This window comes from Myxine glutinosa, chromosome 8 (assembly GCF_964187855.1).
Source record: "Myxine glutinosa chromosome 8, kmMyxGlut1.1, whole genome shotgun sequence".
Taxonomy (NCBI): Eukaryota; Metazoa; Chordata; class Myxini; order Myxiniformes; family Myxinidae; genus Myxine; species Myxine glutinosa.
Genome location: NC_136268.1, coordinates 113,458,017 through 113,481,630, shown reverse-complemented (window position 1 = coordinate 113,481,630; position 23,614 = coordinate 113,458,017). Strand labels below are relative to the sequence as shown.

General features: G+C 44.3%; 1 protein-coding gene across 9 annotated transcripts in view; it reads right to left on the bottom strand.

The window, feature by feature from the left end:
- Positions 1-519: 519 nt before the first annotated feature.
- The window catches only part of LOC137432868 (transcription factor 7-like 2), a 255,878-nt gene continuing 232,783 nt past the window's right edge, over positions 520-23,614 (bottom strand). For 2 of the 9 annotated variants that reach the window (XM_068125133.2, XM_068125136.2), the window contains 6 exons: positions 11,830-11,934; positions 10,789-10,945; positions 10,117-10,224; positions 9,007-9,055; positions 7,019-7,091; positions 520-2,843 (listed from right to left, as the gene is read on the bottom strand). In XM_068125133.2, coding sequence (XP_067981234.1) covers positions 2,540-2,843; positions 7,019-7,091; positions 9,007-9,055; positions 10,117-10,224; positions 10,789-10,945; positions 11,830-11,934 — 796 coding nt within the window. In that variant the 3' untranslated portion in view covers positions 520-2,539. Of the gene's footprint in view, positions 2,844-7,018; positions 7,092-7,446; positions 7,565-7,686; positions 7,760-9,006; positions 9,056-10,116; positions 10,225-10,788; positions 10,946-11,829; positions 11,935-23,614 lie in introns of all 9 variants that reach the window. The other 7 variants (XR_010985589.2, XM_068125137.2, XM_068125138.2 and 4 more) reach the window with 7 other exon arrangements.

Genomic DNA, 23,614 nt, shown 5'->3' with positions numbered 1-23,614 from the left:
AAATCAAATTCTTCCGAACTTATTTTCCCTTCTTTTTATTTGTCTTCACCACTAAAGCTGTTCTTTCTCTCATCCTGCGTTATGGACGCATTTGCATCAACTCTATTATTTATTTATTAACAAACTAATATAGCTTCAGAACACAATGCCGAACATAAATTCTTCCTTTTTTTTTTTTACAATATCTAGGCTCCTGGAAGAGCGAGGTGACAAGAGGACATGAAAGACAATTGACTCAGACATAAGCAAGAGAGAGAGAGAGAGAGGAGGTCGGTGAGAGAGAGGAGGTCGGTGAGAGAGAGAAGGTCAGTGAGAGAGAGGAGGTCGGTGAGAGAGGAGGTCGGTGAGAGAGAAAAGGTTGGTGAAATAAAGGATGTCGGTGAGAGAGAGAGGGAGAGAGAGAGGGTGAGAGTGTGAGAGTGAGAGGGGGAGAGGGAGAGGGAAAGAGAGAGACAGACAGAGACAGAGAGACAGACAGACAGAGACGACAGCAACATGTGTAAGTATAACATATCAAAGTTGTGTCAGGGTAAATTTATTCTGCATTTCGGGAATCACATGTGACAAGCCCAAAACAAATTGGGAGCATTCAAGGGATGTGACAAAAGAAAAGAAAAAAAAAGAACATTAAAAAACCTGAAAATATAAGAAGCTAAAGTTTCTATACAACGCATAATACATCGTTATCCTTTTCTTCTGTTTGGACAAACATCGAGTGGGCATGGAAAAGTGCGATTTCCTTCATTACTGGCATATACAAAGGAACCATATATAATATTTTAAAACGAATTTTTGGCCAAATAATCACAGGGACATTGCCTTTTACTGCCAATTCAGTGGTTCAAAAAGAAGGGGAAAAAACAAAAGAAAATAAACGATGGTCATTTGGTGACTTACTACGGCTTCTCTCGAGACAGCATTTGTCTGCGTCTCGGGCTCAAAAATGGCCGTCCCCTTATCGAGAATCACGACACGGATCAGACTCAAGAAATTTGCCTGAGGACTTTAAGTGCTCACGCAGGTCCACCGGTCACCGCCACAGCAATGGACCAGCTTCGGAAGAACCCGTATGAGGTCCGCTGGCACCGTGCCCACACGTGGCAACCCGGCGCAGATGCAGCTAACGTATATTCCCGCTAAACCTCAGACTCCTCTCCGCTTATAAACCTCACGCACGATGCTTTGAGCGCTGTAAAAATTATTACGTTCACTAGCATTTGGTCACGTAACACAGCGCCGCACAAGTCACACCGTTACGCACAAAATACCGACTGGTGGTAGACCGCCCACTGGACTACAGTTTGGCAGTGGAGCATCTAGGAAATGCAGTACAAACAATAAATACGATTACCAAAAAGCACAACATCCTCCGGACTGCATTTGTTCTGCAATGGTTCTAATGCATGCTGCTCGCCAATGAGGTTGGCTTTGGAGGCCAATTATAAATGAATAATAGATTTTTTTTAGATATATATATATATATTATATATATATAAAACCACTGCACACCAAGGACGTATATTTTAATCCTGAGAGTGCATGAGCTGTCATCGCCATTGCCAGAAATAAACAAAATTAACAACCGCAAACTCAAAAGCACCCACTGTTCCAAGATCTTCCAAGGTGGGTGGTGACCCCGGTCCCATGTCCGGCACCCGGTCGAGCAGATAATGTATCCAAGTTCTGCCCGTATGTGTGCCAAAGTCTCGTGACAGAAACAACGGTTATTAGTATGCATGCAACTTAATATCCACAACAATTATTGGATACCTTTTGAACAGAGATCCACGGATGTTATGCAGTCCTTGTGGTTCTGAAGGTTGCCAGGTCAAGGGAACACGGCATATTGAGTTTCCATGGAGGAAAGGATGTTACAACGACCGGTCTTGAGCTTCCAGGTCGTCGTACATTCATCTATAATCTTTCTCATTATTGGTCAATGCATGTCCTTGCAAGAACGATAGCTTTTCTGGATTACAGAAGTTGGGGTTTACTGCAGGCAATGGGATAGTTCAGATTAGCTAGATCTTGGTCCACCCTAATGGTCATCATTTACCAGGTAGTGGGTGCATGGTGTTCATTGCAGGTGGGGCAGATGGTAAGATGGGCAAAAGCAAAACATGAACAGAAACATTTGGGACAAAAGGATGCATTGCTAATTCACTCCACAGATTTACACATCAACAAACGGGCACATACGGGCACTGCCGTGAGTCCAGCGGCCTGCTGAATGCAAAGGAATGTGTGAGAGATAAGAGGAAAAGGAACGGACCATCGTGGTGGCGGCAAGAACGTGTGGGAAGTACGAGCATCTCCGGGTCATGCAGTGTAATGTGGAGCGTGGAAACCGTTAACTTCAGTTTCACATCTTCGTGCTCTGACTGGATACGTGGGTCCTCAAATGACCCTTGGGCAGTGGCGGAGTTGTCTGGCTCGAGTACTTCCCCAAAAGTTGCTCCTTGAATATGTAAAGCATGAATGACACCCGTGGTCATAGATACACATCCTCGTGTAAAGACAGTCTGTGCTGAGGCATTGGTTATGAGGGCCCGGAAGTGCCAGGGTGTGAGATCGTAGGTGGTCGTAAAACAACCTGAGGCATTCCAGTAGGCCCGCGAGATTCTGGCTTGCGAAGCAATACTGAGGAATGTGTTTGGGAAGTGCCGGAGAGGCTAGGCGGCAGGTGAGCGTGGTCCGAGGGAGGAGAAGGAGAGTCCCAGGGCAAAGGAGATGGAGGAGGCGAGTCGATCAGGCTTCTGTCCGCAGAGTGAGGGCTGTTGTCGCCTTCCCCTGGTAGGTATCGAATGCACTTCTTTTTCCTCCTGCAGGTAGAGTGAATAGGCCTGAGAAGGTACGGAACAGTGCCACAGGTGCTATCACATAAAACCAAAAGTCACAGATATCTTTAGAATTATAGTAGCTACGTTTCTCGACAAATATGGTTTCATGATAAGTTTATATACAAACAAACAAATAACTAACATCGTATCATTTATTATGATTTATATTATTAATTTAATGATTCACTCTCCAACCAGAATCAACAATTTGTATTAAAATTATTGCGGCAAACTGATCGAGAGGCAAATTTTAAGGCATTTAGGATACCGCAAAAAAGAACCGGCTTTTAATACCCATTTCGATCTGACAAATCTTCCCGAGGTTTGAAATGATTGTTACATTCGCAGATGGAACTCATTCACAATAAATGTATTGAGCAATGAAAGTTGGCAATGTGAAGGAAAATTCACTTCCTGGAAGGAAACCTTTTATCAACGTGTTTACCCATACCAGTAGTATATATACTGTATATATATATATATATATATATATATATATATATATATATATATATATATATATATATATATATACATATACATATATATATATATATATATATATATATATATATATATATATATATATATATATATATATATATATATATATATATATATATGGTGTTTCAAAAAGATTGATACAATTTTGACTTCCTGCCATTTCTTTGTTTTTTTACCTATATCGTTTTCCTTTTCATGGTTTGGTGGCGTTATCGTGATATTTATTCCCTGAGATTTCTAGCTCCATAGCTCAACTATGCCATTGACAGTGTAGCAGAAGAAAAAAGTGGTGGCTTTGTGGTATAACACTAAATCATATGTAGACACCCGCTGGAGGTTCTGCCGGGAATACGACCTCAGAACACGTGACGGACCCACAAATTGTGCCATTCAACGAATTGTGAAGCATTTTTAGCACAGGGGTACAAGGCACAACCAGAGCAAGAGCAACAGTGGCAGGCGAGCATCAGTAACCAAGAGCCAAGCTAACATCGACGCCGTGTGGGATTCTGCAGTGGATAGTCCCAAGAAGTCCAACCGCTGGCGCTCCCAGGAGCTGGGCATCAAACCAACATCAGTCTGGCGTATCCTTATGAAGGAACTGAAACTTTTCCCAAACATCATCTCTATTAGGCATAAACTGAGTCAAGATGACATGAGATGGAGACTTCATATGTGCAATTCGCTCAGTGACAGGATGGAGCGGTACCCAAACTGGATCAACCTGATGTGGCTCAGTGATGAAGCCCATTTCCACATGAACGGTGCCATCAACAACCACAACAACATTTTCTGGGGGGGCAGAACCACCTGAGACCTACAGGAAAGTTGGACAGAACTTTGGTGTCAGGATCAATGCCTGTCTGAACCGCGGAGGGGCACACATTGAGAACGTCATGCGTAAATGCCAATTTCAGACCTTGGGCTCTCACTAACTCCAGCAGTGACTTACTGCAATAGCAATCAGTGATAGAAAACACCATGTCATCAGCTTTCAATAAATGTTTGGTTTGCGTTCCTGAGGTTTCTGTTTCTTTGTAAATAAACGTTTAAAGTTGTATTACTCTTTTTGAAACACCCTGTATGTATGTATGTATGTATGTATATATATATATATATATATATATATATATATATGTATATATATAATATTATATATATATATATATATAATATTCTACCTGTTGAGTCTTTTTTTTGGAGGAACATGTTCAAGTTGGCTGTCCATCTGCAATTTGGACACTAAATATCCAATGGTATTTTTTGCAAGAAAAGGCACAGGCCTTTCCTTGGAAAAGATGCTGGCCCAAACTCATTTTCCATATGTCATGGTTGTAATTTATACGAGTCAATTGTCAGGCTGACCAAATTGCCTCATTCGGACCCCGCTATGTCTATATCGCCCAGACTGCTACGTTAGTGGGATGTTTTGTCCCTGGCCTCATCATTATTAATTGGATAACCCCTAAATAACTACACAAATAGTGATCCTCCAAAAAAGGTGAGATTTGATCAAAAAGATCAACCAATCATATTTATGAGAGTCTCTGAAATGGATTTGGGTTTATCCTTAATCCTCTATGCAGGGGAGAATCAATAGAATATCTGACTTTCCCTCACCAAAAGTACTTCCCCACCAAAAGAAAACAGTAATTTTGCAAAGGCAACATATAAATTGATACTGATAGCATTGTTTATGAGAGATGAAACTTGCATCCCACTGCTAAAAGGCCCTTATTATGACGCAATACAAACATAAAGCACAACTGTCCTCGAAAGTTCATATTGGTGCAATCGACAATGATGTGGGTTCAGCGCGGTGCTTGGATATGAAAATGGTGGTGGCGTAGTGTGTTGGAGAGAACGTGCTTGATGAACCCGGGGAAGGCATGGGGCCAATGATGCAAGCAAGCCCAGGCTGCCAGCCGTTAGTGCCAACACATGCAACAAGCAGAGAGGAGGAGGGATGGTTGGAGTATGGCCTGGAGAGAGGGTAAACTGGTACATACCATGGCTACACTCCACATCACAGACTGCTTGCATCAAACAGAGAAGAAGAGGCTGTAAGCTACACGTTAATGCCTGGAATACCCCTGGATCTCATTTTGGTTGACGAGCATGGCTTTGGGAGCTACACAATAACCGTCATTGAGTTTGGTCCAGTCATGTCAAAGCCAAGCGCTCCCAACTGAAATATCACTTAAGTCTAGAGAAGATTACTGGAGCTGTGCTGTCCTCTTGACAGAAAACGGAAACCTTGTCAATGTAGTGGATCTAAATAAACTGTCATTAATGTAATACTAATTGGCTGCAAAGATCCTGGTGGGTATTCCAAAATGGAAGTTGATAGATTTGATAGTGCAATGAAAAATATTGCTATATACAATCCTCAAAACAGAAAAAATTAAGGAAATGGATTGCCAAACAAATGATCCATATTTCAATTTGACAGCTTCCGTCCAATGGTTTCAGTATCTCGATGCAGTTGCAGTCGGACTCTACCGACCGGAATTTCCAACTCGATGTAACTTTATCCAGCTCCACTAAACCTAAAAAAAAAATTCCATTTGGTTCTTGAGTTGGGGGCAGGTTGCTTGAGTGGAAGTGAACATTTAGATCAAATCGCTTCAAAGTTGATTCATTTGATACCTTCGACTCAACTTCTCCCCAAACTCGAAATATCCATCAGTTTATTACACACATGAACAGCAGTACATTAAGAAAGAATCCTTACATACCACACATGTAGAGAACAAGTTACGGTGAGTTATGCCAATCAAGAATAAAAGTTTAAATATGTGTGAACAGTTCAAGGTAGCCTGCATTTAACACAAGACTAAACAAAATGATGGAATTTTCTGTTCACTGTCCTTTATCCTTGGTTATGGTTTGCACTGGCATATATTGTCCTTCCATTAACCAGTTGATCACAAAGACACGGGAGAGGAAGGAGAACGTCGAAGTATAAAAACCAAGGTAATTCCTGCTTCCCGGATACTTTCCAAAACCACCGAGAAAACAAATAGGTTATATGCAATTACTCACTGACCCATAATCCCTCCGCAGGCCAAAAAAAAATGGTGATTCAACATTTCCAACAACCAGGCTGCGAAAGCAACGGGCAGGAGGCCCAACAGATATGTTGAGAGTGCAAACTATGAAATGGAGCTAAAATGGGGTTGAGTAGCAGAGGAAGGGAGTTTTTGGAGAAAGTGGTCACACCCAACTGAAAGCCAAAACCTCGAGATCATTGATCGAGAAAGGAGAAAACCATTAAATGCAAGGGATTTCATATCTGCCTGAGCAAAGCTGGATCATATTCCTGTAAACCTGGAATGTGATACATATTTGACCGGATATAGTGCATGTTGGATCAAATACACCCTTTTGATTAATTAAGCATCCAGCTTTGATCAAATGTGGTCCAGGTGACCAAATATCCTGACATAATTCCAATATTACGAATTCCATTTCCACAATGAATTGGGCTCAGTTATTAGGCATGGAAAATAAAGAAAATCACAACTCGCTGCACAATCTGAAAAAAAGTTTAATTAAAGAGGGGAAAGAAAGTGCGGAGGGTTCAGGGGAAAGGGTGGGACGGGGGAGGGAAATCGAGTATTGGCCAAAGGGTGAAACGAGTATGATGGAAAGTTGGGGAGGTAGAGAGATACCTGCATGGTTTGCACCACAAACTCTGCTGCTCAAGACCAAACAAGGCACGACACTTCTTTGGCGAGTTTGCATCTGTTAGTTTCGAGCAAAACACAAACACAATGATGCAATGTCAGCTGAAATGGGGAGCTCGAGGGGCCAAGCAGGGAAGATGGACTATGGAACAAGCTAGTGGAACTGTGGACTAAGGGCAGCGGATGCAGCAGCATCAGCGATGGCAGCAGCAATGGCAGTGATTGGCTGAAGAGGCAGAGTAGTAACTCTGCCAGAGAATAAAAATTGCAAAAGCAACTGATTGAAGCAGGCAGCCAACCATGAGAACCAATCAGCAGCACTGGTGCGGGTAGAATAACCAATCACAAGAAGGCAGCAAAAATGTCAAGGAAATGGTGAGTAAGGAGAAGGATGCAGCATAGGAACAACCAACCTGTGACATTTGCAATTACAATGAAAGTGGAGATTGGCATGATGAGGGGGAAAAGAGCCCAGACCAGATAGAAATGTGACATTTGAGAAGTGTATGCAATGGCCATCGTTCCTAGTGTCTGGGAAACAAGGGAAGGCAATGAGTAAAATAAACAAAATGGTGAGAGGTGTCAAAAGAGAAAGACATGAGGTTTATGAGTCCCGTGATGTGGCGAGGGAGGCTGAGGCCAGGTATACACACCTGCAGGGCCCGCACCAGCTACTTTGCTGCTCTAGCCCAAAGCGAGCGCGACACCGCCTGGCTGCCGCCAGCTCTGAGCGCGGCATTGTGGGGCGCCAGGGGCCAGGGAGAGGAGGGTTTCGGGCAGGCAGGGGATGAGAAGGACACGTCAGCGCATCTCTTCTGCGCCTGTTTCTAGCTATAGCTTACTCATGCAGCGTTAAGAGTAAGCTGTGTATCTATTCATTTATCAGGCTGCAGGGCCTACTATGCACCATGTTTAAGCTCTGTTAATGCATGATCCAAGCTTGCAGTTAATAGTGGGATTTCTCATTTTTTTCTTTCCAAAAGTTATATTTTGGAAAATAAGTTGCATCAACAAATAATATTTGGCTAGAGCCCACAATGCAGTAGATTTTCAGGCCAATTATATCCTCCATTACTTGTACTATCGAGGGTAAAGCTCACCAATCAATCTGATATGCTTGTCCTGAAAAGCATCAGCTATTGAGAGCATATCTATAGCTGAAGACAAGGTGGGACAGACAGTGGGAGTGTTTGAATGAAATTGAAGGTTGAAAATGGGTGGGGAATGGAGGCGGGAGTTCGGGGAGTTGAGTTGGAAGTCTGTATTCACAGTTGAATCAGTAGGACAATTAACATGAATGTTGGCATGAGTCGAAGCAAGTAACGGCATGCCATGGAAGCAGCACACGAGAAAGGGGCCAGAGGCCAGAGCAGAGGAGTAGTGCTGAGAAAATATGGATCCGATCAGCAAAGGGACAAAGCAAAACTAACAAAGAGAAAAGACAATGGGAAGAAAGACAATAGGGAACAACAGAAGAAAGAACAAAGGAACAAGGAGGGATTGAAGCAGAAAAAAGGAAGAATGAGGAAAGAGAGAAGGGGGGAAGACAAAAAACAGGAGGCCATGCACCAAAGCGTGAGCAAATGACGAGGCAAAGCTGCATGGTAGTTAGTGCCAGTATGTCCGCATAGTAACACAATTTAACATGTTAACTGAGGTGAGACTCGAGCCGCGCTTGCAAGGTTATAATGCTCTAAATGCTCAAAAGGGTCCATTGTAATATCAAAGCATCGTTTACAGGTTTCAGGCTCTTGCATGATAGTTTAGTTTTGCCAATACTGGGCCATTTCATATAACACAGTAATCATGAGTTTGTGGAGGGAAACCTTGGAAAGTAAAACACAATATTTGCTTCAGTATAGGCTTCTAGGAAGTTGGGAACACTAATAAAGAAGGCATGTGTTCACAAATGCACGTTTACGGTTATTGTTTACAGTGGAAGCAACAGGAGATTTCGATAATGCTAGACTCACCAGTAACCTCGACTTGTTGCTTTTCCCTCCTCCTCTTCTTCTTCTTCCCCTGCACGAAACAGAGCAGGAGGACTTTCTCAGAAAGGCCCACACAGGAAGTAGAAACACTGCTCCATTACAAGGAATTACATTACATTATAGCCATTACAAGAGTTCCCTGAGATCCGATCTGATTTGATGAGCACCTCATCAAATCCCATGGTAGATTTTTGGATGGGAAATATGGTTTCCCTCCATTTGTTATGTGGCGGCCCTTTTCTGCATGTCACCAACTAATCTGACTTGCAACTCAGAGATGGTACGTGGAAGCAAGTTGGAAGTGACCCATGAAACCTTCAGCAGAGTTAAATGATGTGTTTAATCACAGTTTCCCGAGTCCCTACAATGTCTTGACATGTACATTGAACAACCGAGTATCAGTCAGTCCAATTTACCTAACCCCTTTTCACACCTGCTATTCCTCTTTTTGTCTATTCTTTAGGATGTGCTCTCCAATACCATCCGTGTGTGTGTGTGTGTGTGTGTGTGTGTGTGTGTGTGTGTGTGTGTGTGTGTGTGTGTGTGTGTGTGTGTGTGTGTGTGTGTGTGTGTGCGCGTGCGTATGTATGTGTGTTCGTATGTTCGTGTGTTCGTGTGTTTGTGAACAAGATATCTGGAAAAGTTCTGAACGGATTTGGATGAAAGTTGGTGGGATGATTGCCCTTGGGATAAGGAAGAATTGATTAGTTTTTGGTGAAGCTCAGGATATTATTCCGGATCCAGGAAAAAAAATTGTGAAATTTTTTTCTGTTTTACTGCATTAAAGCTTTTATTCTTATTCTTAAATGATGTTTTTCTCCTCTAATTCCGAGATATATCAAAACAAATTATCTGACAGTTAGGGCCTACTTTCTTTTTCATTTATTGTTTTGGGGAGAGGGGATGTTAAACAAAACGTATTATTCCAACTTGACCCACGGCGGGAGTATGCGCTCTACTGAGTGGCGTTCTAGTTAATACATGTGCTAAGGCTCATAATTTACTTTTACTTTTGCTCTTCGATAAGCTAAGATGGAGATGGATAGGGAGAAAGGAATAGTGAGGCATGCAGGTATGTCTAGTGCTACTTACGTAATTGTCACGTGCAGACCAGCCGGGGTAGAGCTGCATGTGGAGCTGCCGTTCTTTGCGCGCCAGTTCATAGTACTTGGCCTGTTCCTCCCGTGAAAGGGCATGCCACTGTGGTGAAAAAATAAACCAGTGTAGGTTAGCCAGAGTACTCCTGCACGAATGTAACATTATAAGCATTTCATGTGATAACAATACACCAAAGCTCTGAGCTACTTATACCACCCACCGCAAAATGGTGGTGCAACATCGGGTGGTGGAGGTTGGATTTGTCTTTGGGAAATAAAATTTAGCATCAACATTATTCATGCCTGTTCTCCCGTCATTTCAAAAGTGAATGGTGAGCTTTTCCTGCGTGCTCAGCTTTTCAAACGTAGAGCGGGAGGCGGCCGCCGTAAACGGAAGACAGAAGAACGCACGGACAGACACCGCGGTTCAAAATATATAGACGATAAGATGTGCATCAGGTTTGAAGAGCACATTGGCCAACTTAGGTCATATTCTGTCATATAACTTGAGGATCTTGCTCCCAAAATCCTGCTGTTGAAAATACCGAGGCATCACATTCACCCGAGATACGTAGGCATCACACTGGCCATCCTGTTCCTGGTCTATAAATACTGGTACATCCTGCAGAGATCGCATTGCAATATGGTGTTCAGACACTATACATACCCTGCGACCGAGGATCTGGTTGATCGCGGCACTCTCTTTGAGCGTGCACTCAGCAACAACTTTGGCACGCATCTCCTTCATGTACAGCATGAATGCGTTCAAGGGTTTCTTAATGTGTGGTTTCTTGTCCAGCTCCCTCTTCTCCTCCATCACTTTCCTGCTCACATCAACTCACATCATTTCTAAACATACAACACATGGCTCACTAAACCTAGATGATGCAGCCATGAGAGCCATATGTACGCAGCCATGAGAGAGACAAAGACTTTACTTTTTAAAAAAACAGCTCTTCTTGAGGTTAATTAACAATCTGTAGACAAGCAAAAAAAGTCCTCCTAATGGTCGAGATGAGAACTTAGTTCTCAATAAGAGATATCACTTTGTATCAAAGAGCATTTGTGGATGACGCCAAATTATATGTTGATGTGCCTCGGTGCCTTTCTGAAACTTTCATCAGTAGTTGCATAGTCTGCAACCGTGAGGTTATCGGGGACAGATTTTCCCTCACAGTTGAAGTTTAACATGATGGTCTAAAAAGACCGAGGCCAGCCACTGCTACACCTCACAAATTCCAGGACCATGTTTAGCACGGAATAGAATTGCAATGATGTGCTTGAGTGAGGTCGATTCATTGAACCCTGCCCGATACATCGAGACTTTCGACCATGAACAAAATGGCAAGCTCTTCAGGTCTCCACCAAGTCATGCTACAATTAAACAGCCATTTAGAAAAAACCACAGATTAATTAAGAAATTCAAAACAAAGGAGAGAGACGGAAAAAAGACCAATAGGAAAACCTTAAAGTGGCACTTGGATATGCACACCCTCGCCCCACTTTCTCTACACACACCATCACCGCGCCTATCACCCACCTTTCAACCACACGTGGCCAAAGTGGGGTGGCGTGAAAGTATCTTGTGGCATAATGTTTTCTCCGGAAAACACGAAGGAATGTTTAATTATCACTTTTCAGGAGAGTGGCTGAGAGTGAGCCAAAAGAAGAGAAAGAGAGATGGAGAGCGGTGTGGCCATGTACGCACATGTTGAGATGTGCCATTTCGGGTTTGAGTCCCGGAGTGACAATCGCTGGATGAGGTATGCCGGTGGGGTGAAGGCCATGGTGGGGCACCATGTGTGGTGAAAACCTGGAAGGAAGAACAAACCATCATCTTAAAGTCAGCGGTGTGGCCATTTCAAGTCTATTTTATTGATTTAAGATCGGAAATGTAAAACCTCCTTTACCCCATCCCCTTTCCCTCACCATCCCTCACAGCAATCTTTTTAACCTCCTTGTAATTCCTCCACAGCTTCCTTACACTTTCTTTGTGCTGCTTCTATCCTCCCCTTTCACATTTATTTTCTCAATTTTATTTCCTTAATACCCTCCACCTGCGGCCCTCATTCCATACGCATGCAGATGAGCCCGAAATGGTTTTGTGCCGAGAAACTTGGGAATTGCGCAAATTCCAGCAAGTTATTGGTTTTATGGGAAGCTGTTTCTCTCTAATTCAACATGCATGTAAAACAAACCCAGTACAGTACTCAAAACCGACGGTCCAGTGACAATGGCAGTATCGACCGAAAGTGGTAGAAATAGAAGCGTGAGTCAGATCGAGTGGTTTACCACAGGGCCTGGTGAATCACACCAAGCGTTGTTTCATACCTCCTCTTTAACCCACAGCTATTTATGTATTATGATATAACACAACCCACAAATTAAATAACAATAAAATATCATTGTGTGCCACATTCTCCTAAAATATCACAGAATCGATCCAAGCAAGACAACAAAGGCAGTTGTTATTTTACTACAAATGACATGGTGTTCGATGCAAAGATATAAAAAGTTATAAAATAAAACTTTTTATATGTTGTTGTTGTTTCATATGCAGCCTATGGCTGCTGGATACATCATTTTTCTGGAAGTGCTTTAGTGCCACTGATACGGTGCCCCAATTACCAGTGAACTGGTACTCCATTTGACGACTTCTGAGGGATGACAGGCTGAGTCACCCCCCTGGCCAACCTTGCTGATCCCTCTCTCCAATGCATTCAGATACCTATCATGGACACAAGTCAACATCTCCATATCCCCCTCTCAAATATATTCAGGTACCTATCATGCACACAAGCCAATATCAGTCTCCTTATCCCCCCTCAAATATATCCAGGTACCTATTGTTACGAATTCATGTGAATTACGATTCAGGTCTTTGCTTATCAATGTGTAGTCGATTAAAGGTTGTTGTGATTAAAGGGTCAGGAGCCCTTCTGGGAAAAAGGAGACCGGAAACGGAAGGAAAAAGACACGAGGTCCTGGAGAAGCGACGATCTTCTTCTTCTTCCTCGCCGAGCTCCGAGGCGAGGGTATCGATATCGAGCAGCGTCTGACGCTGCGTTGGGAAACCCATCTGGCGAAAGGAATTACCCCTTGACACATCAAGTTGCCGTGGGATCGTGCACGGAACCCAGCGTCCTACACAGTTCGCCTCACCGTCTACAAGGACGCGTACGGGTTGCACCTTGGGCCTCACACGCTGGACAAGCCGCGCGTTGCTTTGCCCGCGTTGCTTGGCAAGGAGGTGCGCGCTGCAACCGTTGTTCCCGGTACGTGACGTGCACGTTTGGGAGCACGTCAGCCAGGGGTTCGTTCAACCGCCCGTGTGCAGAGAAGCCGACCATCATCTTGGTCAGGAGGGGCCCAGAGACATTGTGAGGGACAGAGACCAAAGGGGTCGTGAGTACCCAAGGGGTCGGGAGTGGGGAAAGGGGACACACCTATATAAGATGGCCATCTTAATCATATTGGTGATTGATTGTTGATTGTGGATTGTTGATGGTTGATTGCTCGGGGAAAATATTATTGATTGTTCCGGATCCTTGGTGTGGGGTGTCTTATTGATTGGAATTCATATTGATTGCGTTACGAAAGCGCATAAATAATATATCTTTCTGGCGGAGTTCCTCTCATGGTCCGGGGGTCACCGAGACCAGGTAGTCACCGGGAGGACCACGTAACAGAATTGGGGGCTCATCCAAATTACGATTTGCGGATTCGCAATTGGGTCTACGTCCGGGATCTAAAATTGTATAAAATAATAAAATAATATTTTTATTAATTAAAATTTATTAATTAAGTATTAATTGGTAAATTTTTGGGGAAATTGGGGGTAAAGTCTTGGGTGAAGGTTAACAGGTGTTAACGATAGGCACCATGGCGTTTGTGGCACAGAACTTTGCGGTAACCCCGAGTGAGGCACAGTTCCGAGCGTTACTAAAGTCGGACCTCTTGAAATTGGCCAAACATTTTAACTTGGAGGTCCGAACTAATTTGAGGAAGGCAGAGTTGCAGACCACGGTGATACAGTCTATGGTGGGATTAGGAACATGGGACGAGTTAGCCTGGGAGTGGCTACCCGAAGAACCAGAAGACGTTGAGCTCCGGAAACTGGAGTTGCAATTACGGAGCCAGGAACGGATCAAAGAAGAGGAAAGGAAAGCAGAAGAGAGGAGAGAATAGAAACAAGCAGAGGAAAGGAGAGTGGAACGAGAACTCCAGGAAAGGTTAAAAGAAGAAGAAAGGAAAGCAGAAAAGGAAAGAGCAGAAGAAGAAAGGAAAGCAGAAAAGGAAAGAGCAGAAGAAGAAAGGAAAGCAGAAAAGGAAAGAGCAGAAGAAGAAAGGAAAGCAGAAAAGGAAAGAGCAGAAGAAGAAAGGAAAGCAGAAAAGGAAAGAGCAGAAGAAGAAAGGAAAGCAGAAGAGAGGAGAGAAGAGAAACAAGCAGAGGAAAGGAGAGTGGAACGAGAACTCCAGGAAAGGTTAGCAGAAGAAGAAAGGAAAGCAGAAAAGGAAAGAGCAGAAGAAGAAAGGAAAGCAGAAGAGAGGAGAGAAGAGAAACAAGCAGAGGAAAGGAGAGTGGAACGAGACCTCCAGGAAAGGTTAGAAGGGAGAAAAGCAGAGGAGAGGAGAGCTGCCAGGGAACTCGAAGCAGAGGAGAGAAAAGCCGAAAGGGAGTTGAAGGAACGTGATCTGGCGCTTCAGCAAGAGATTAAATTCAAGGAGCTGGATTTAATGAGCGAACGGGGAGAGGTACCACCCTTGCTGACGGGGTCGACACCTAGCCAGAACACCTGGGATGTGGGCAGACATGTGAGGCTGGTTCCACCCTTCAGTGAAAAGGAAGTCGCAAAAATTTTTCCACACTTTGAGAAAGTGGCTCGACAGTTAAACTGGCCGGAGGAGGCCTGGACCATACTAGTGCAAAGTGTGCTGGTGGGAAAAGCTCAAGAGATTTATTCGGCGCTACCAATGGACCAATGTGCAGATTATGAGGTATTGAAGAAGCACATCCTCAAAGCCTATGAGTTGGTTCCGGAAGCTTACCGGCAAAAATTCAGGAATGCCAGGAAGAGGGAGAGTGAGACCTATGTGGAGTTTGCTTGAGTGAAAGAAAATATGTTTGATCGGTGGTGTGAGTCAAAAGGAGTCGGGAACGACTTCGAAGCATTGCGTGACCTGATGCTGGTGGAGGAATTTCAACAGTGTGTCCATGAGGACATCAAAGTGTACCTGCAGGAAAAGAAAGTACCAAAGTTGTGGGACGCAGCCACCATGGCAGATGATTATGCCTTAACACACCGGATAGGGGTCCACGAACCTAACTCCTCGCCTAGATCTCCGCAGGGGAGGTGTGGAACAGCAGGTGCGGAGAACGATAATACATGGCGGCGGCCTCGAGATGATTATGGGGACAACGCTGATACCCGAACTGTTCGAAATCAGGGGGATACGGGCCCAAGACAAACTTATTTTTCGGGGGGCCCGAGGCAGACCACGAGTTTTTCCTCTGGGCCTACTTGCGCTTTTTGCAAGAAACCTGGACACTTGATGTCCAGTTGTTACCTCATGAAAAGGGAAAACCCAGAGCGGAGTCCGACTATTACCACTCCGAATGCGATGGCAAGCGTAAGAAATCGCCCACAGAAGAGTTACCAACCATTTATTTATGAGGGGTTGGTCTCACTCAAGGGAGACTTGACTAACTCAAGACCGGTTAGGGTTTTGAGGGACACAGGAGCCCATCAATCCTTAATGCTTGAAGGCATTTTGCCATTGTCAAAGAGTACCGCAACTGGTGATAGTGTTCGGTTACAAGGGATCGGTGACTGTGTTAGTGCCCCACTTCATGTCATCCATTTGGAATCCGATTTGGTGTCAGGACCGGTCACCGTCGGTTTACAAGCCACGCTTCCTGTAGAGGGAGTATCTGTGATTATCGGGAATGATTTGGCCGGGGGGCAAATTTATGGTAACCCGAGGGTGGGTAAAGCGCCCTGCAGGGGAAATAACACCACCCCCGCTCGGGATGGTGACAAAAGTTCCAAGTTATTTGTAGGGGGACTGAACTTCAACACAGAGGAAGAAGTTCTGACCTCTGTCTTCAACAGATATGGGCCGCTGGTGGAAGTGCGGGTGGTAAAAGACAGGGAAACGCAACGGTCAAGAGGGTTCGGCTTTGTCACGTTTGCAAGCACAAGAGACGCCAGAGAGGCAGAGAAGAATTGGAATGGTAAGGATTTGGAGGGTCGGACCATAACAGTAGGGAAGGCATTTCGTAGACGTCGAGAGGTCTACAGAAGAGGACAACTTGGCGGTAGTTTTGGGGTTGGCAGCAGCCGATATTACTATGGAGGCTCCCAGAGTTACGGCACCTCCCGAAAGAATGAATGTCAGAGCACTGGCCAAGAAGGAGACCGCCAGTCAAGTAACGGCTGGGACAAGGGGTTCCACCGTAACTGTTAGGAGTCTGGAGAAGTTGAAGCACTAGATATGGGGGAGCCGCCGAGCCGGGGCTCCTACACGGACTAACCGTGAACGCCACGTTCTTAAAGGCGTCCAGGTAGTGAACTTTCCTGCACGGACTAACCGTGAACTCCACGTTCTTAAAGGCGTCCATGTAATGAACTTTCCTCCCCGGACTAACCGTGAACTCCACATTCCTTAAGGCGTCCATGTAGGGAATACTCAGCTGGGCCTCCAGAAAAAGTGCTATCGAGAGGTTTAACTTTGGGGCTTTGGTCACCACCTCTTAACCGTCATTCAAGAGAAACTAGAAGTGGTTGACGCTTGGTCCAGAGTGAATTAATCTAGGGGTTTTGGTGAAATTTTGTTGCTTTATTTTTAAGTGATAATGGTGCCCGGGGGGAACTGATGATTTGGGGGTGTGAGTTATCTGGTTTGTTTATCCAAGTTGGCCGGCAAAGAAAGTTTTCGCTGGGTTCAAACTTTCTTTCTTGAAGGGGGGGAGTGTTACGAATTCATGTGAATTACTATTCAGGTCTTTGCTTATCAATGTGTAGTCGATTAAAGGTTGTTGTGATTAAAGGGTCAGGAGCCCTTCTGGGAAAAAGGAGACCGGAAACGGAAGGAAAAAGACACGAGGTCCTGGAGAAGCGACGATCTTCTTCTTCTTCCTCGCTGAGCTCCGAGGCGAGGGTATCGATATCGAGCAGCGTCTGACGCTGCGTTGGGAAACCCATCTGGCGAAAGGAATTACCCCTTGACACATCAAGTTGCCGTGGGTTCGTGCACGGAACCCAGCGTCCTACACAGTTCGCCTCACCGTCTACAAGGACGCGTATGGGTCGCACATTGGGCCTCGCGCGCTGGACAAGCCGCGCGTTGCTTTGCCCGCGTTGCTTGGCAAGGAGGTGCGCGCTGCAACCGTTGTTCCCGGTACGTGACGTGCACGTTTGGGAGCACGTCAGCCAGGGGTTCGTTCAACCGCCCGTGTGCGGAGAAGCCGACCATCATCTTGGTCAGGAGGGGCCCAGAGACATTGTGAGGGACAGAGACCAAAGGGGTCGTGAGTACCCAAGGGGTCGGGAGTGGGGAAAGGGGACACACCTATATAAGATGGCCATCTTAATCATAATGGTGATTGATTGTTGATTGTGGATTGTTGATGGTTGATTGCTCGGGGAAAATATTATTGATTGTTCCGGATCCTTGGTGTTGGTTGTTGTTGTTGGAAAATCCCTGGTGTTGGGCTAGCGGCTAGGGTGCCGGCTTAGGATCCTAGGATCCTGGGTTCGAATCTCGGTCGATCGCCGAATTAACGCCAGGGGGGTTGACTCAGCCTGTCATCCTTTCGAGGTCGGCTAATTGAGTACCAGTTCACTGGTAATTCCCTGTTTGTCGTTGAAGGCGGCAAAAAGGGTTGGCGTCAGGAAGGGCATCCGGCCGTAAAACATTGCTTCAAAAAAGGGGACCAAAAAACAACAACTACCACGGTCCCCGAAAAGGCCAACCCCCGCTTTGCGGGGAAAAAATGGCCTCTAAACGGTGGTGTGTGGTGTGTGTTCCGGATCCTTGGTGTGGGGTGTCTTATTGATTGGAATTCATATTGATTGCGTTGCGAAAGCGCATAAATAATATATCTTTCTGGCAGAGTTCCTCTCACGGTCCGGGGGTCACCGAGACCAGGTAGTCACCGGGAGGACCACGTAACACTATCATGCACACAAGCCAACATCTCCATATCCCCCCCCCCCCCCCCTCAAATATATCCAGGTACCTATCATGCACACAAGCCAACATCTCCATATCCCCCCCTTAAATATATCCAGGTACCTATCATGCACACAAGCCAATATCTCCTTATCCCTTTCTCCAATGTATCCAGGTACCTATCATGCACACAAGTCAATATCTCCGTATCCCCCCCTCAAATATATCCAGGTACCTATCAAACACACAAGTCAACATCTCCATATCTCTCTCTCCAATGTATCCAGGTACCTATCATGCACACCAGCCAATATCTCCATATCCCTCTCTCCAATGCATCCAGGTAACTATTACACACATAAGCCAATATCTCCATATCCCTTCCTCCAATACATCCAGGTACCTATCATGCACACATAAGCCAATATATCCATATCCCTCTGTCCAATACATCCAGGTACATATTACACACATAAGCCAATATCTCCATATCCCTTCCTCCAATACATCCAGGTACCTATCATGCACACATGTAAATATCTCCATATCCCTCTGTCCAATACATCCAGGTACATATTACACACATAAGCCAATATCTCCATGTCCCTTTCTCCAATACATCCAGGTACCTATCATGCACACAAGCCAATATCTCCATATCCCTCTCTCCAATACATCCAGGTACCTATCATGCACACAAGCCAATATCTCCATATCCCTTTCTCCAATACATCCAGGAACATATTACACACATAAGCCAATATCTCCATATCCCTTTCTCCAATACATCCAGGTACCTATCATGCACACAATCCAATATCTCCATATCCCTTTCTCCAATACATCCAGGTACCTATCATGCACACAAACCAATATCTCCATTCTCCATATCCCTTTCTCCAATGCATCCAGGTACCTATCATGGACACAATCCAATATCTCCTTATCCCTTTCTCCAATGTATCCAGGTACCTATCATGCACACCAGCCAATACCTCCATATCCCTTTCTCCAATGCATCCAGGTACCTATCATGCACACAATCCAATATCTCCATATCCCTTTCTCCAATACATCCAGGTACCTATCAAACACACATAAGCCAATATCTCCATATCCCTTTCTCCAATACATCCAGGTACCTATCACACACACAAACCAATATCTCCATATTCCTTTCTCCAATACATCCAGGTACCTATCATGCACACAATCCAATATCTCCATATCCCTTTCTCCAATACATCCAGGTACCTATCATGCACACAAACCAATATCTTCATATCCCTTCCTCCAATACATCCAGGTACCTATCATGCACACATGTCAATATCTCCATATCCCTCTGTCCAATACATCCAGGTACCTATCATGCACACCAGCCAATATCTCCATATCCCTCTCTCCAATGCATCCAGGTAACTATTACACACATAAGCCAATATCTCCATATCCCTTCCTCCAATACATCCAGGTACCTATCATGCACACATAAGCCAATATCTCCATATCCCTCTGTCCAATACATCCAGGTACATATTACACACATAAGCCAATATCTCCATATCCCTTCCTCCAATACATCCAGGTACCTATCATGCACACATGTCAATATCTCCATATCCCTCTGTCCAATACATCCAGGTACATATTACACACATAAGCCAATATCTCCATGTCCCTTTCTCCAATACATCCAGGTACCTATCATGCACACAAGCCAATATCTCCATATCCCTCTCTCCAATACATCCAGGTACCTATCATGCACACAAGCCAATATCTCCATATCCCTTTCTCCAATACATCCAGGTACATATTACACACATAAGCCAATATCTCCATATCCCTTTCTCCAATACATCCAGGTACCTATCATGCACACAATCCAATATCTCCATATCCCTTTCTCCAATACATCCAGGTACCTATCATGCACACAAACCAATATCTCCATTCTCCATATCCCTTTCTCCAATGCAACCAGGTACCTATCATGGACACAATCCAATATCTCCTTATCCCTTTCTCCAATGTATCCAGGTACCTATCATGCACACCAGCCAATACCTCCATATCCCTTTCTCCAATGCATCCAGGTACCTATCATGCACACAATCCAATATGTCCATATCCCTTTCTCCAATACATCCAGGTACCTATCAAACACACATAAGCCAATATCTCCATATCCCTTTCTCCAATACATCCAGGTACCTATCACACACACAAACCAATATCTCCATATCCCTTTCTCCAATACATCCAGGTACCTATCATGCACACAATCCAATATCTCCATATCCCTTTCTCCAATACATCCAGGTACCTATCATGCACACAAACCAATATCTTCATATCCCTTCCTCCAATACATCCAGGTACCTATCATGCACACATGTCAATATCTCCATATCCCTCTGTCCAATACATCCAGGTACCTATCATGCACACAAGTCAATATCTCCATATCCCTCTTTCCAATGTATAAAGAAAGGAGGCGATTCTGATTGAGATGTTCAATAATTATCAGAAGGGTGTGGGCAAGATAGGTGCAGTGGAGTTTTTCAGCAGAGTGGACAGCGTTAGGACCAGTGGCCATAGCTTGAGGGTAGAAAAGATGAGATGAGTTAGGACAGTTTCAGGCAGAGAGTGGTTAATGCATGGAATGGTCTCCTTGGAAAGGTAGTCCTGTCTCCTTCAAACATTCCTCATAGCCTAGTCTAGTTAGCCCTGGAGTCAATCTAATGATCACCAGTTATCATGTAAACGTGTGTTTTATATGCTAAAAGTAAATGTGCTGCCTGGAGCTTGTGTCCCAACTTGTACAAACCTTGTTGCAGTTTTTAATAGAAACATGAATATTTTCTTTCTCTGATCGAGATACATGATATGGACAAATGAAACCGAGGCATCATGAGGAGTCGGTATAGGCTGGAACAAGAGCCGACGCAAATTCACATCTGTGTCTGATGGTGTCTTCCTCTAGTTTTGGAACCACATATAGAAATTTTGAACCATTATTGAGCATGAAGAGCCAAAAGCAGAGCACCAAGATGTGTTTTAGCACAAGGATATCATTTTGACTCAAATGCAAATTGGTCATCGGCGCAGCTTAAGCATGGATGTCCAATCCAAAAAAATTCAGATACCCTTCTGCTGTGGCCATCATCGGTGGTTATTGCGGTTATTGCATCAGGCAGATATTGGCAACGTCAAGGGAGAATGTTAGAAAGCTCGGACAGAACATCATCAAAGGGAATGTTTTAAATGCTCTCTCTTTCTCTGTCTTCCTCTCTCCCTTCCTCCCCCCTCCCCCCACTCCTCCCTCTCTTTCCCTCCCTCTCTCCCTCTCCCTCTCCCCTCTGTCTCCCCCCCTCTTCCCCTCCTCTCCCTGGCAATCTTCCTTGGAGAAAAGATGGGTTAATTTCCTGGGGATGTTTCTTGGCCCTGGAAATTTTGTGAGGCACAACTGTGAAGGCTTGTTGGCACACATTGAATTACTTTTACTGAAATGGAAGAGCTTGCTCTGCCAACTGTCCTACCGAGGTAGGCTACTAGTCATCAACAGACTGGTCACCTCTGCGTTATGGTACAAGGTTCTTTCCCAACAGCTGCCCACAAAGCCATGGTGGATAGATAGCCATGGATAGATAGCCAGATAGCCATAGTTAGCCATAGCCAGATAGCCATAGATAGCCATGGTGGATGAAAAACAAAAATGCATCACTCATTTCTTCTGGTCCGGAAAACACGGGCTGCGACCAGAGATCCTAAACTTACCAACTGCCGAGGGTGGCTAAGGGCTTGTGAATGTCATGTGCCGCATCATGGCTTTCCATCTACAAATGGCATGGTGCTTCTTGTATGAACATTGTTTGGCTTGGAGACAGCTTACCAGTTGCATCTTATGTCAAATGGGGAATTTGGACCTTGCACAGATGTTCCTAATGGATTCGACCAAGATAGAGCTATCCATACTACCTTACTTTCACCAAAGCCTACTGAATGTGTGGCAAGTATTTGGTCAAGGTCTTTGTGCCCCCGTCGACTTATTTTCAATCCATGTTCTTCAACGAACCATTATTTCACAACTCTTTCTTTTGTGAGTGTGAGAATGAAAGCACCTTCATTCAACAGTTTATAAATGCCTCAGTACCAAAAGTGTTTCATTTTTTGAAATGCCACCAATGATAGGTGGATAAGTGCTACTGCTCTGGCTTCGACAGTTGGCATTAGATCGTGTTGCAGAGTTGACAGCTCTTTGAAATCTGTGCTTCGCATCTACTGTGCCTCACAAGATTGGGCAAACAACCCTCCCATACTCACTTTTGACTCTTCGCCACTATTCCCAAATCTTTGTCTACCTGGTTCTCTTAGTTTGGAACCGATTAGGTTTGGCCGCTCCCTATCCTTTCCTGGGAGCAATCGAAAGACCCTGTTATGTGCAATGCTTAAAAGCCCTTTTTCCTTTGTTGTCCTCCTCTGTACCCTGTAGATGGCCTGCAGTTCTGCCGAATGGCCCTCCCGTTTACCCTATTTGGGGTTGGTACTATGGACAGCCTGTGCCGAAATGTGTTGTGGATCTTCAATGGAGAATTTCTCATCGGATCCTACCTTCAAATTCCCTATTTCACTGCTTCTCGCAAGCGATAAGTGAGAAATGTCCATTTTGTGGACAAACAGAAACCTTGCCCCATGCGTATGTACGCTGTAGGCTAACTGTCTAACTCCTTTATTTGTTTTCTTTAAAATGTTACTTACATGTCTTTCCTTTGTTTTTTATTTTCCTGCCTTTATTTTTGGCCCCAGTGGGCCTTTCATTTCCACAACAACAATTTTAATTCATTTTTGTCTTTCACAAGCCAAGTTGGTGATATATAAGACCAGGAAATCAAAGATACGCAATGATTCTTATAGTACAGATGTTTTGGAAATGTTTAAAGCTCTCTGTGTTTTAAGAATTAAGCTTGAGCTGTGTTGTTGCTCTCAGTGACAGCTAGCTCTTTGAGAAGCAGTGGTGTGTAAAAAATGCATTTTGTGAAATAGCTGAGGGTCAGTTAATATATTTACTATGTAGTTGATTTCCTTAATACCCTCTTGTTTGTTTACTTATATTTTGTTTGTTTATCATGCGAAGCTATGTGCAACTGTTGTGCTTGTTTCCTTTGAATCACTGTTATTTGTTTTTTTTACACATTTGTAATAAAAGGACATAAAAAGTCAGTCACTCTCCTTCCTTTTTCTTTTTTTTCTCTTTCTCTTTCTCTTTCTCTTTCTCTTTCTCTTTCTCTTTATCTTTCCCTTTCTCTTTCTCT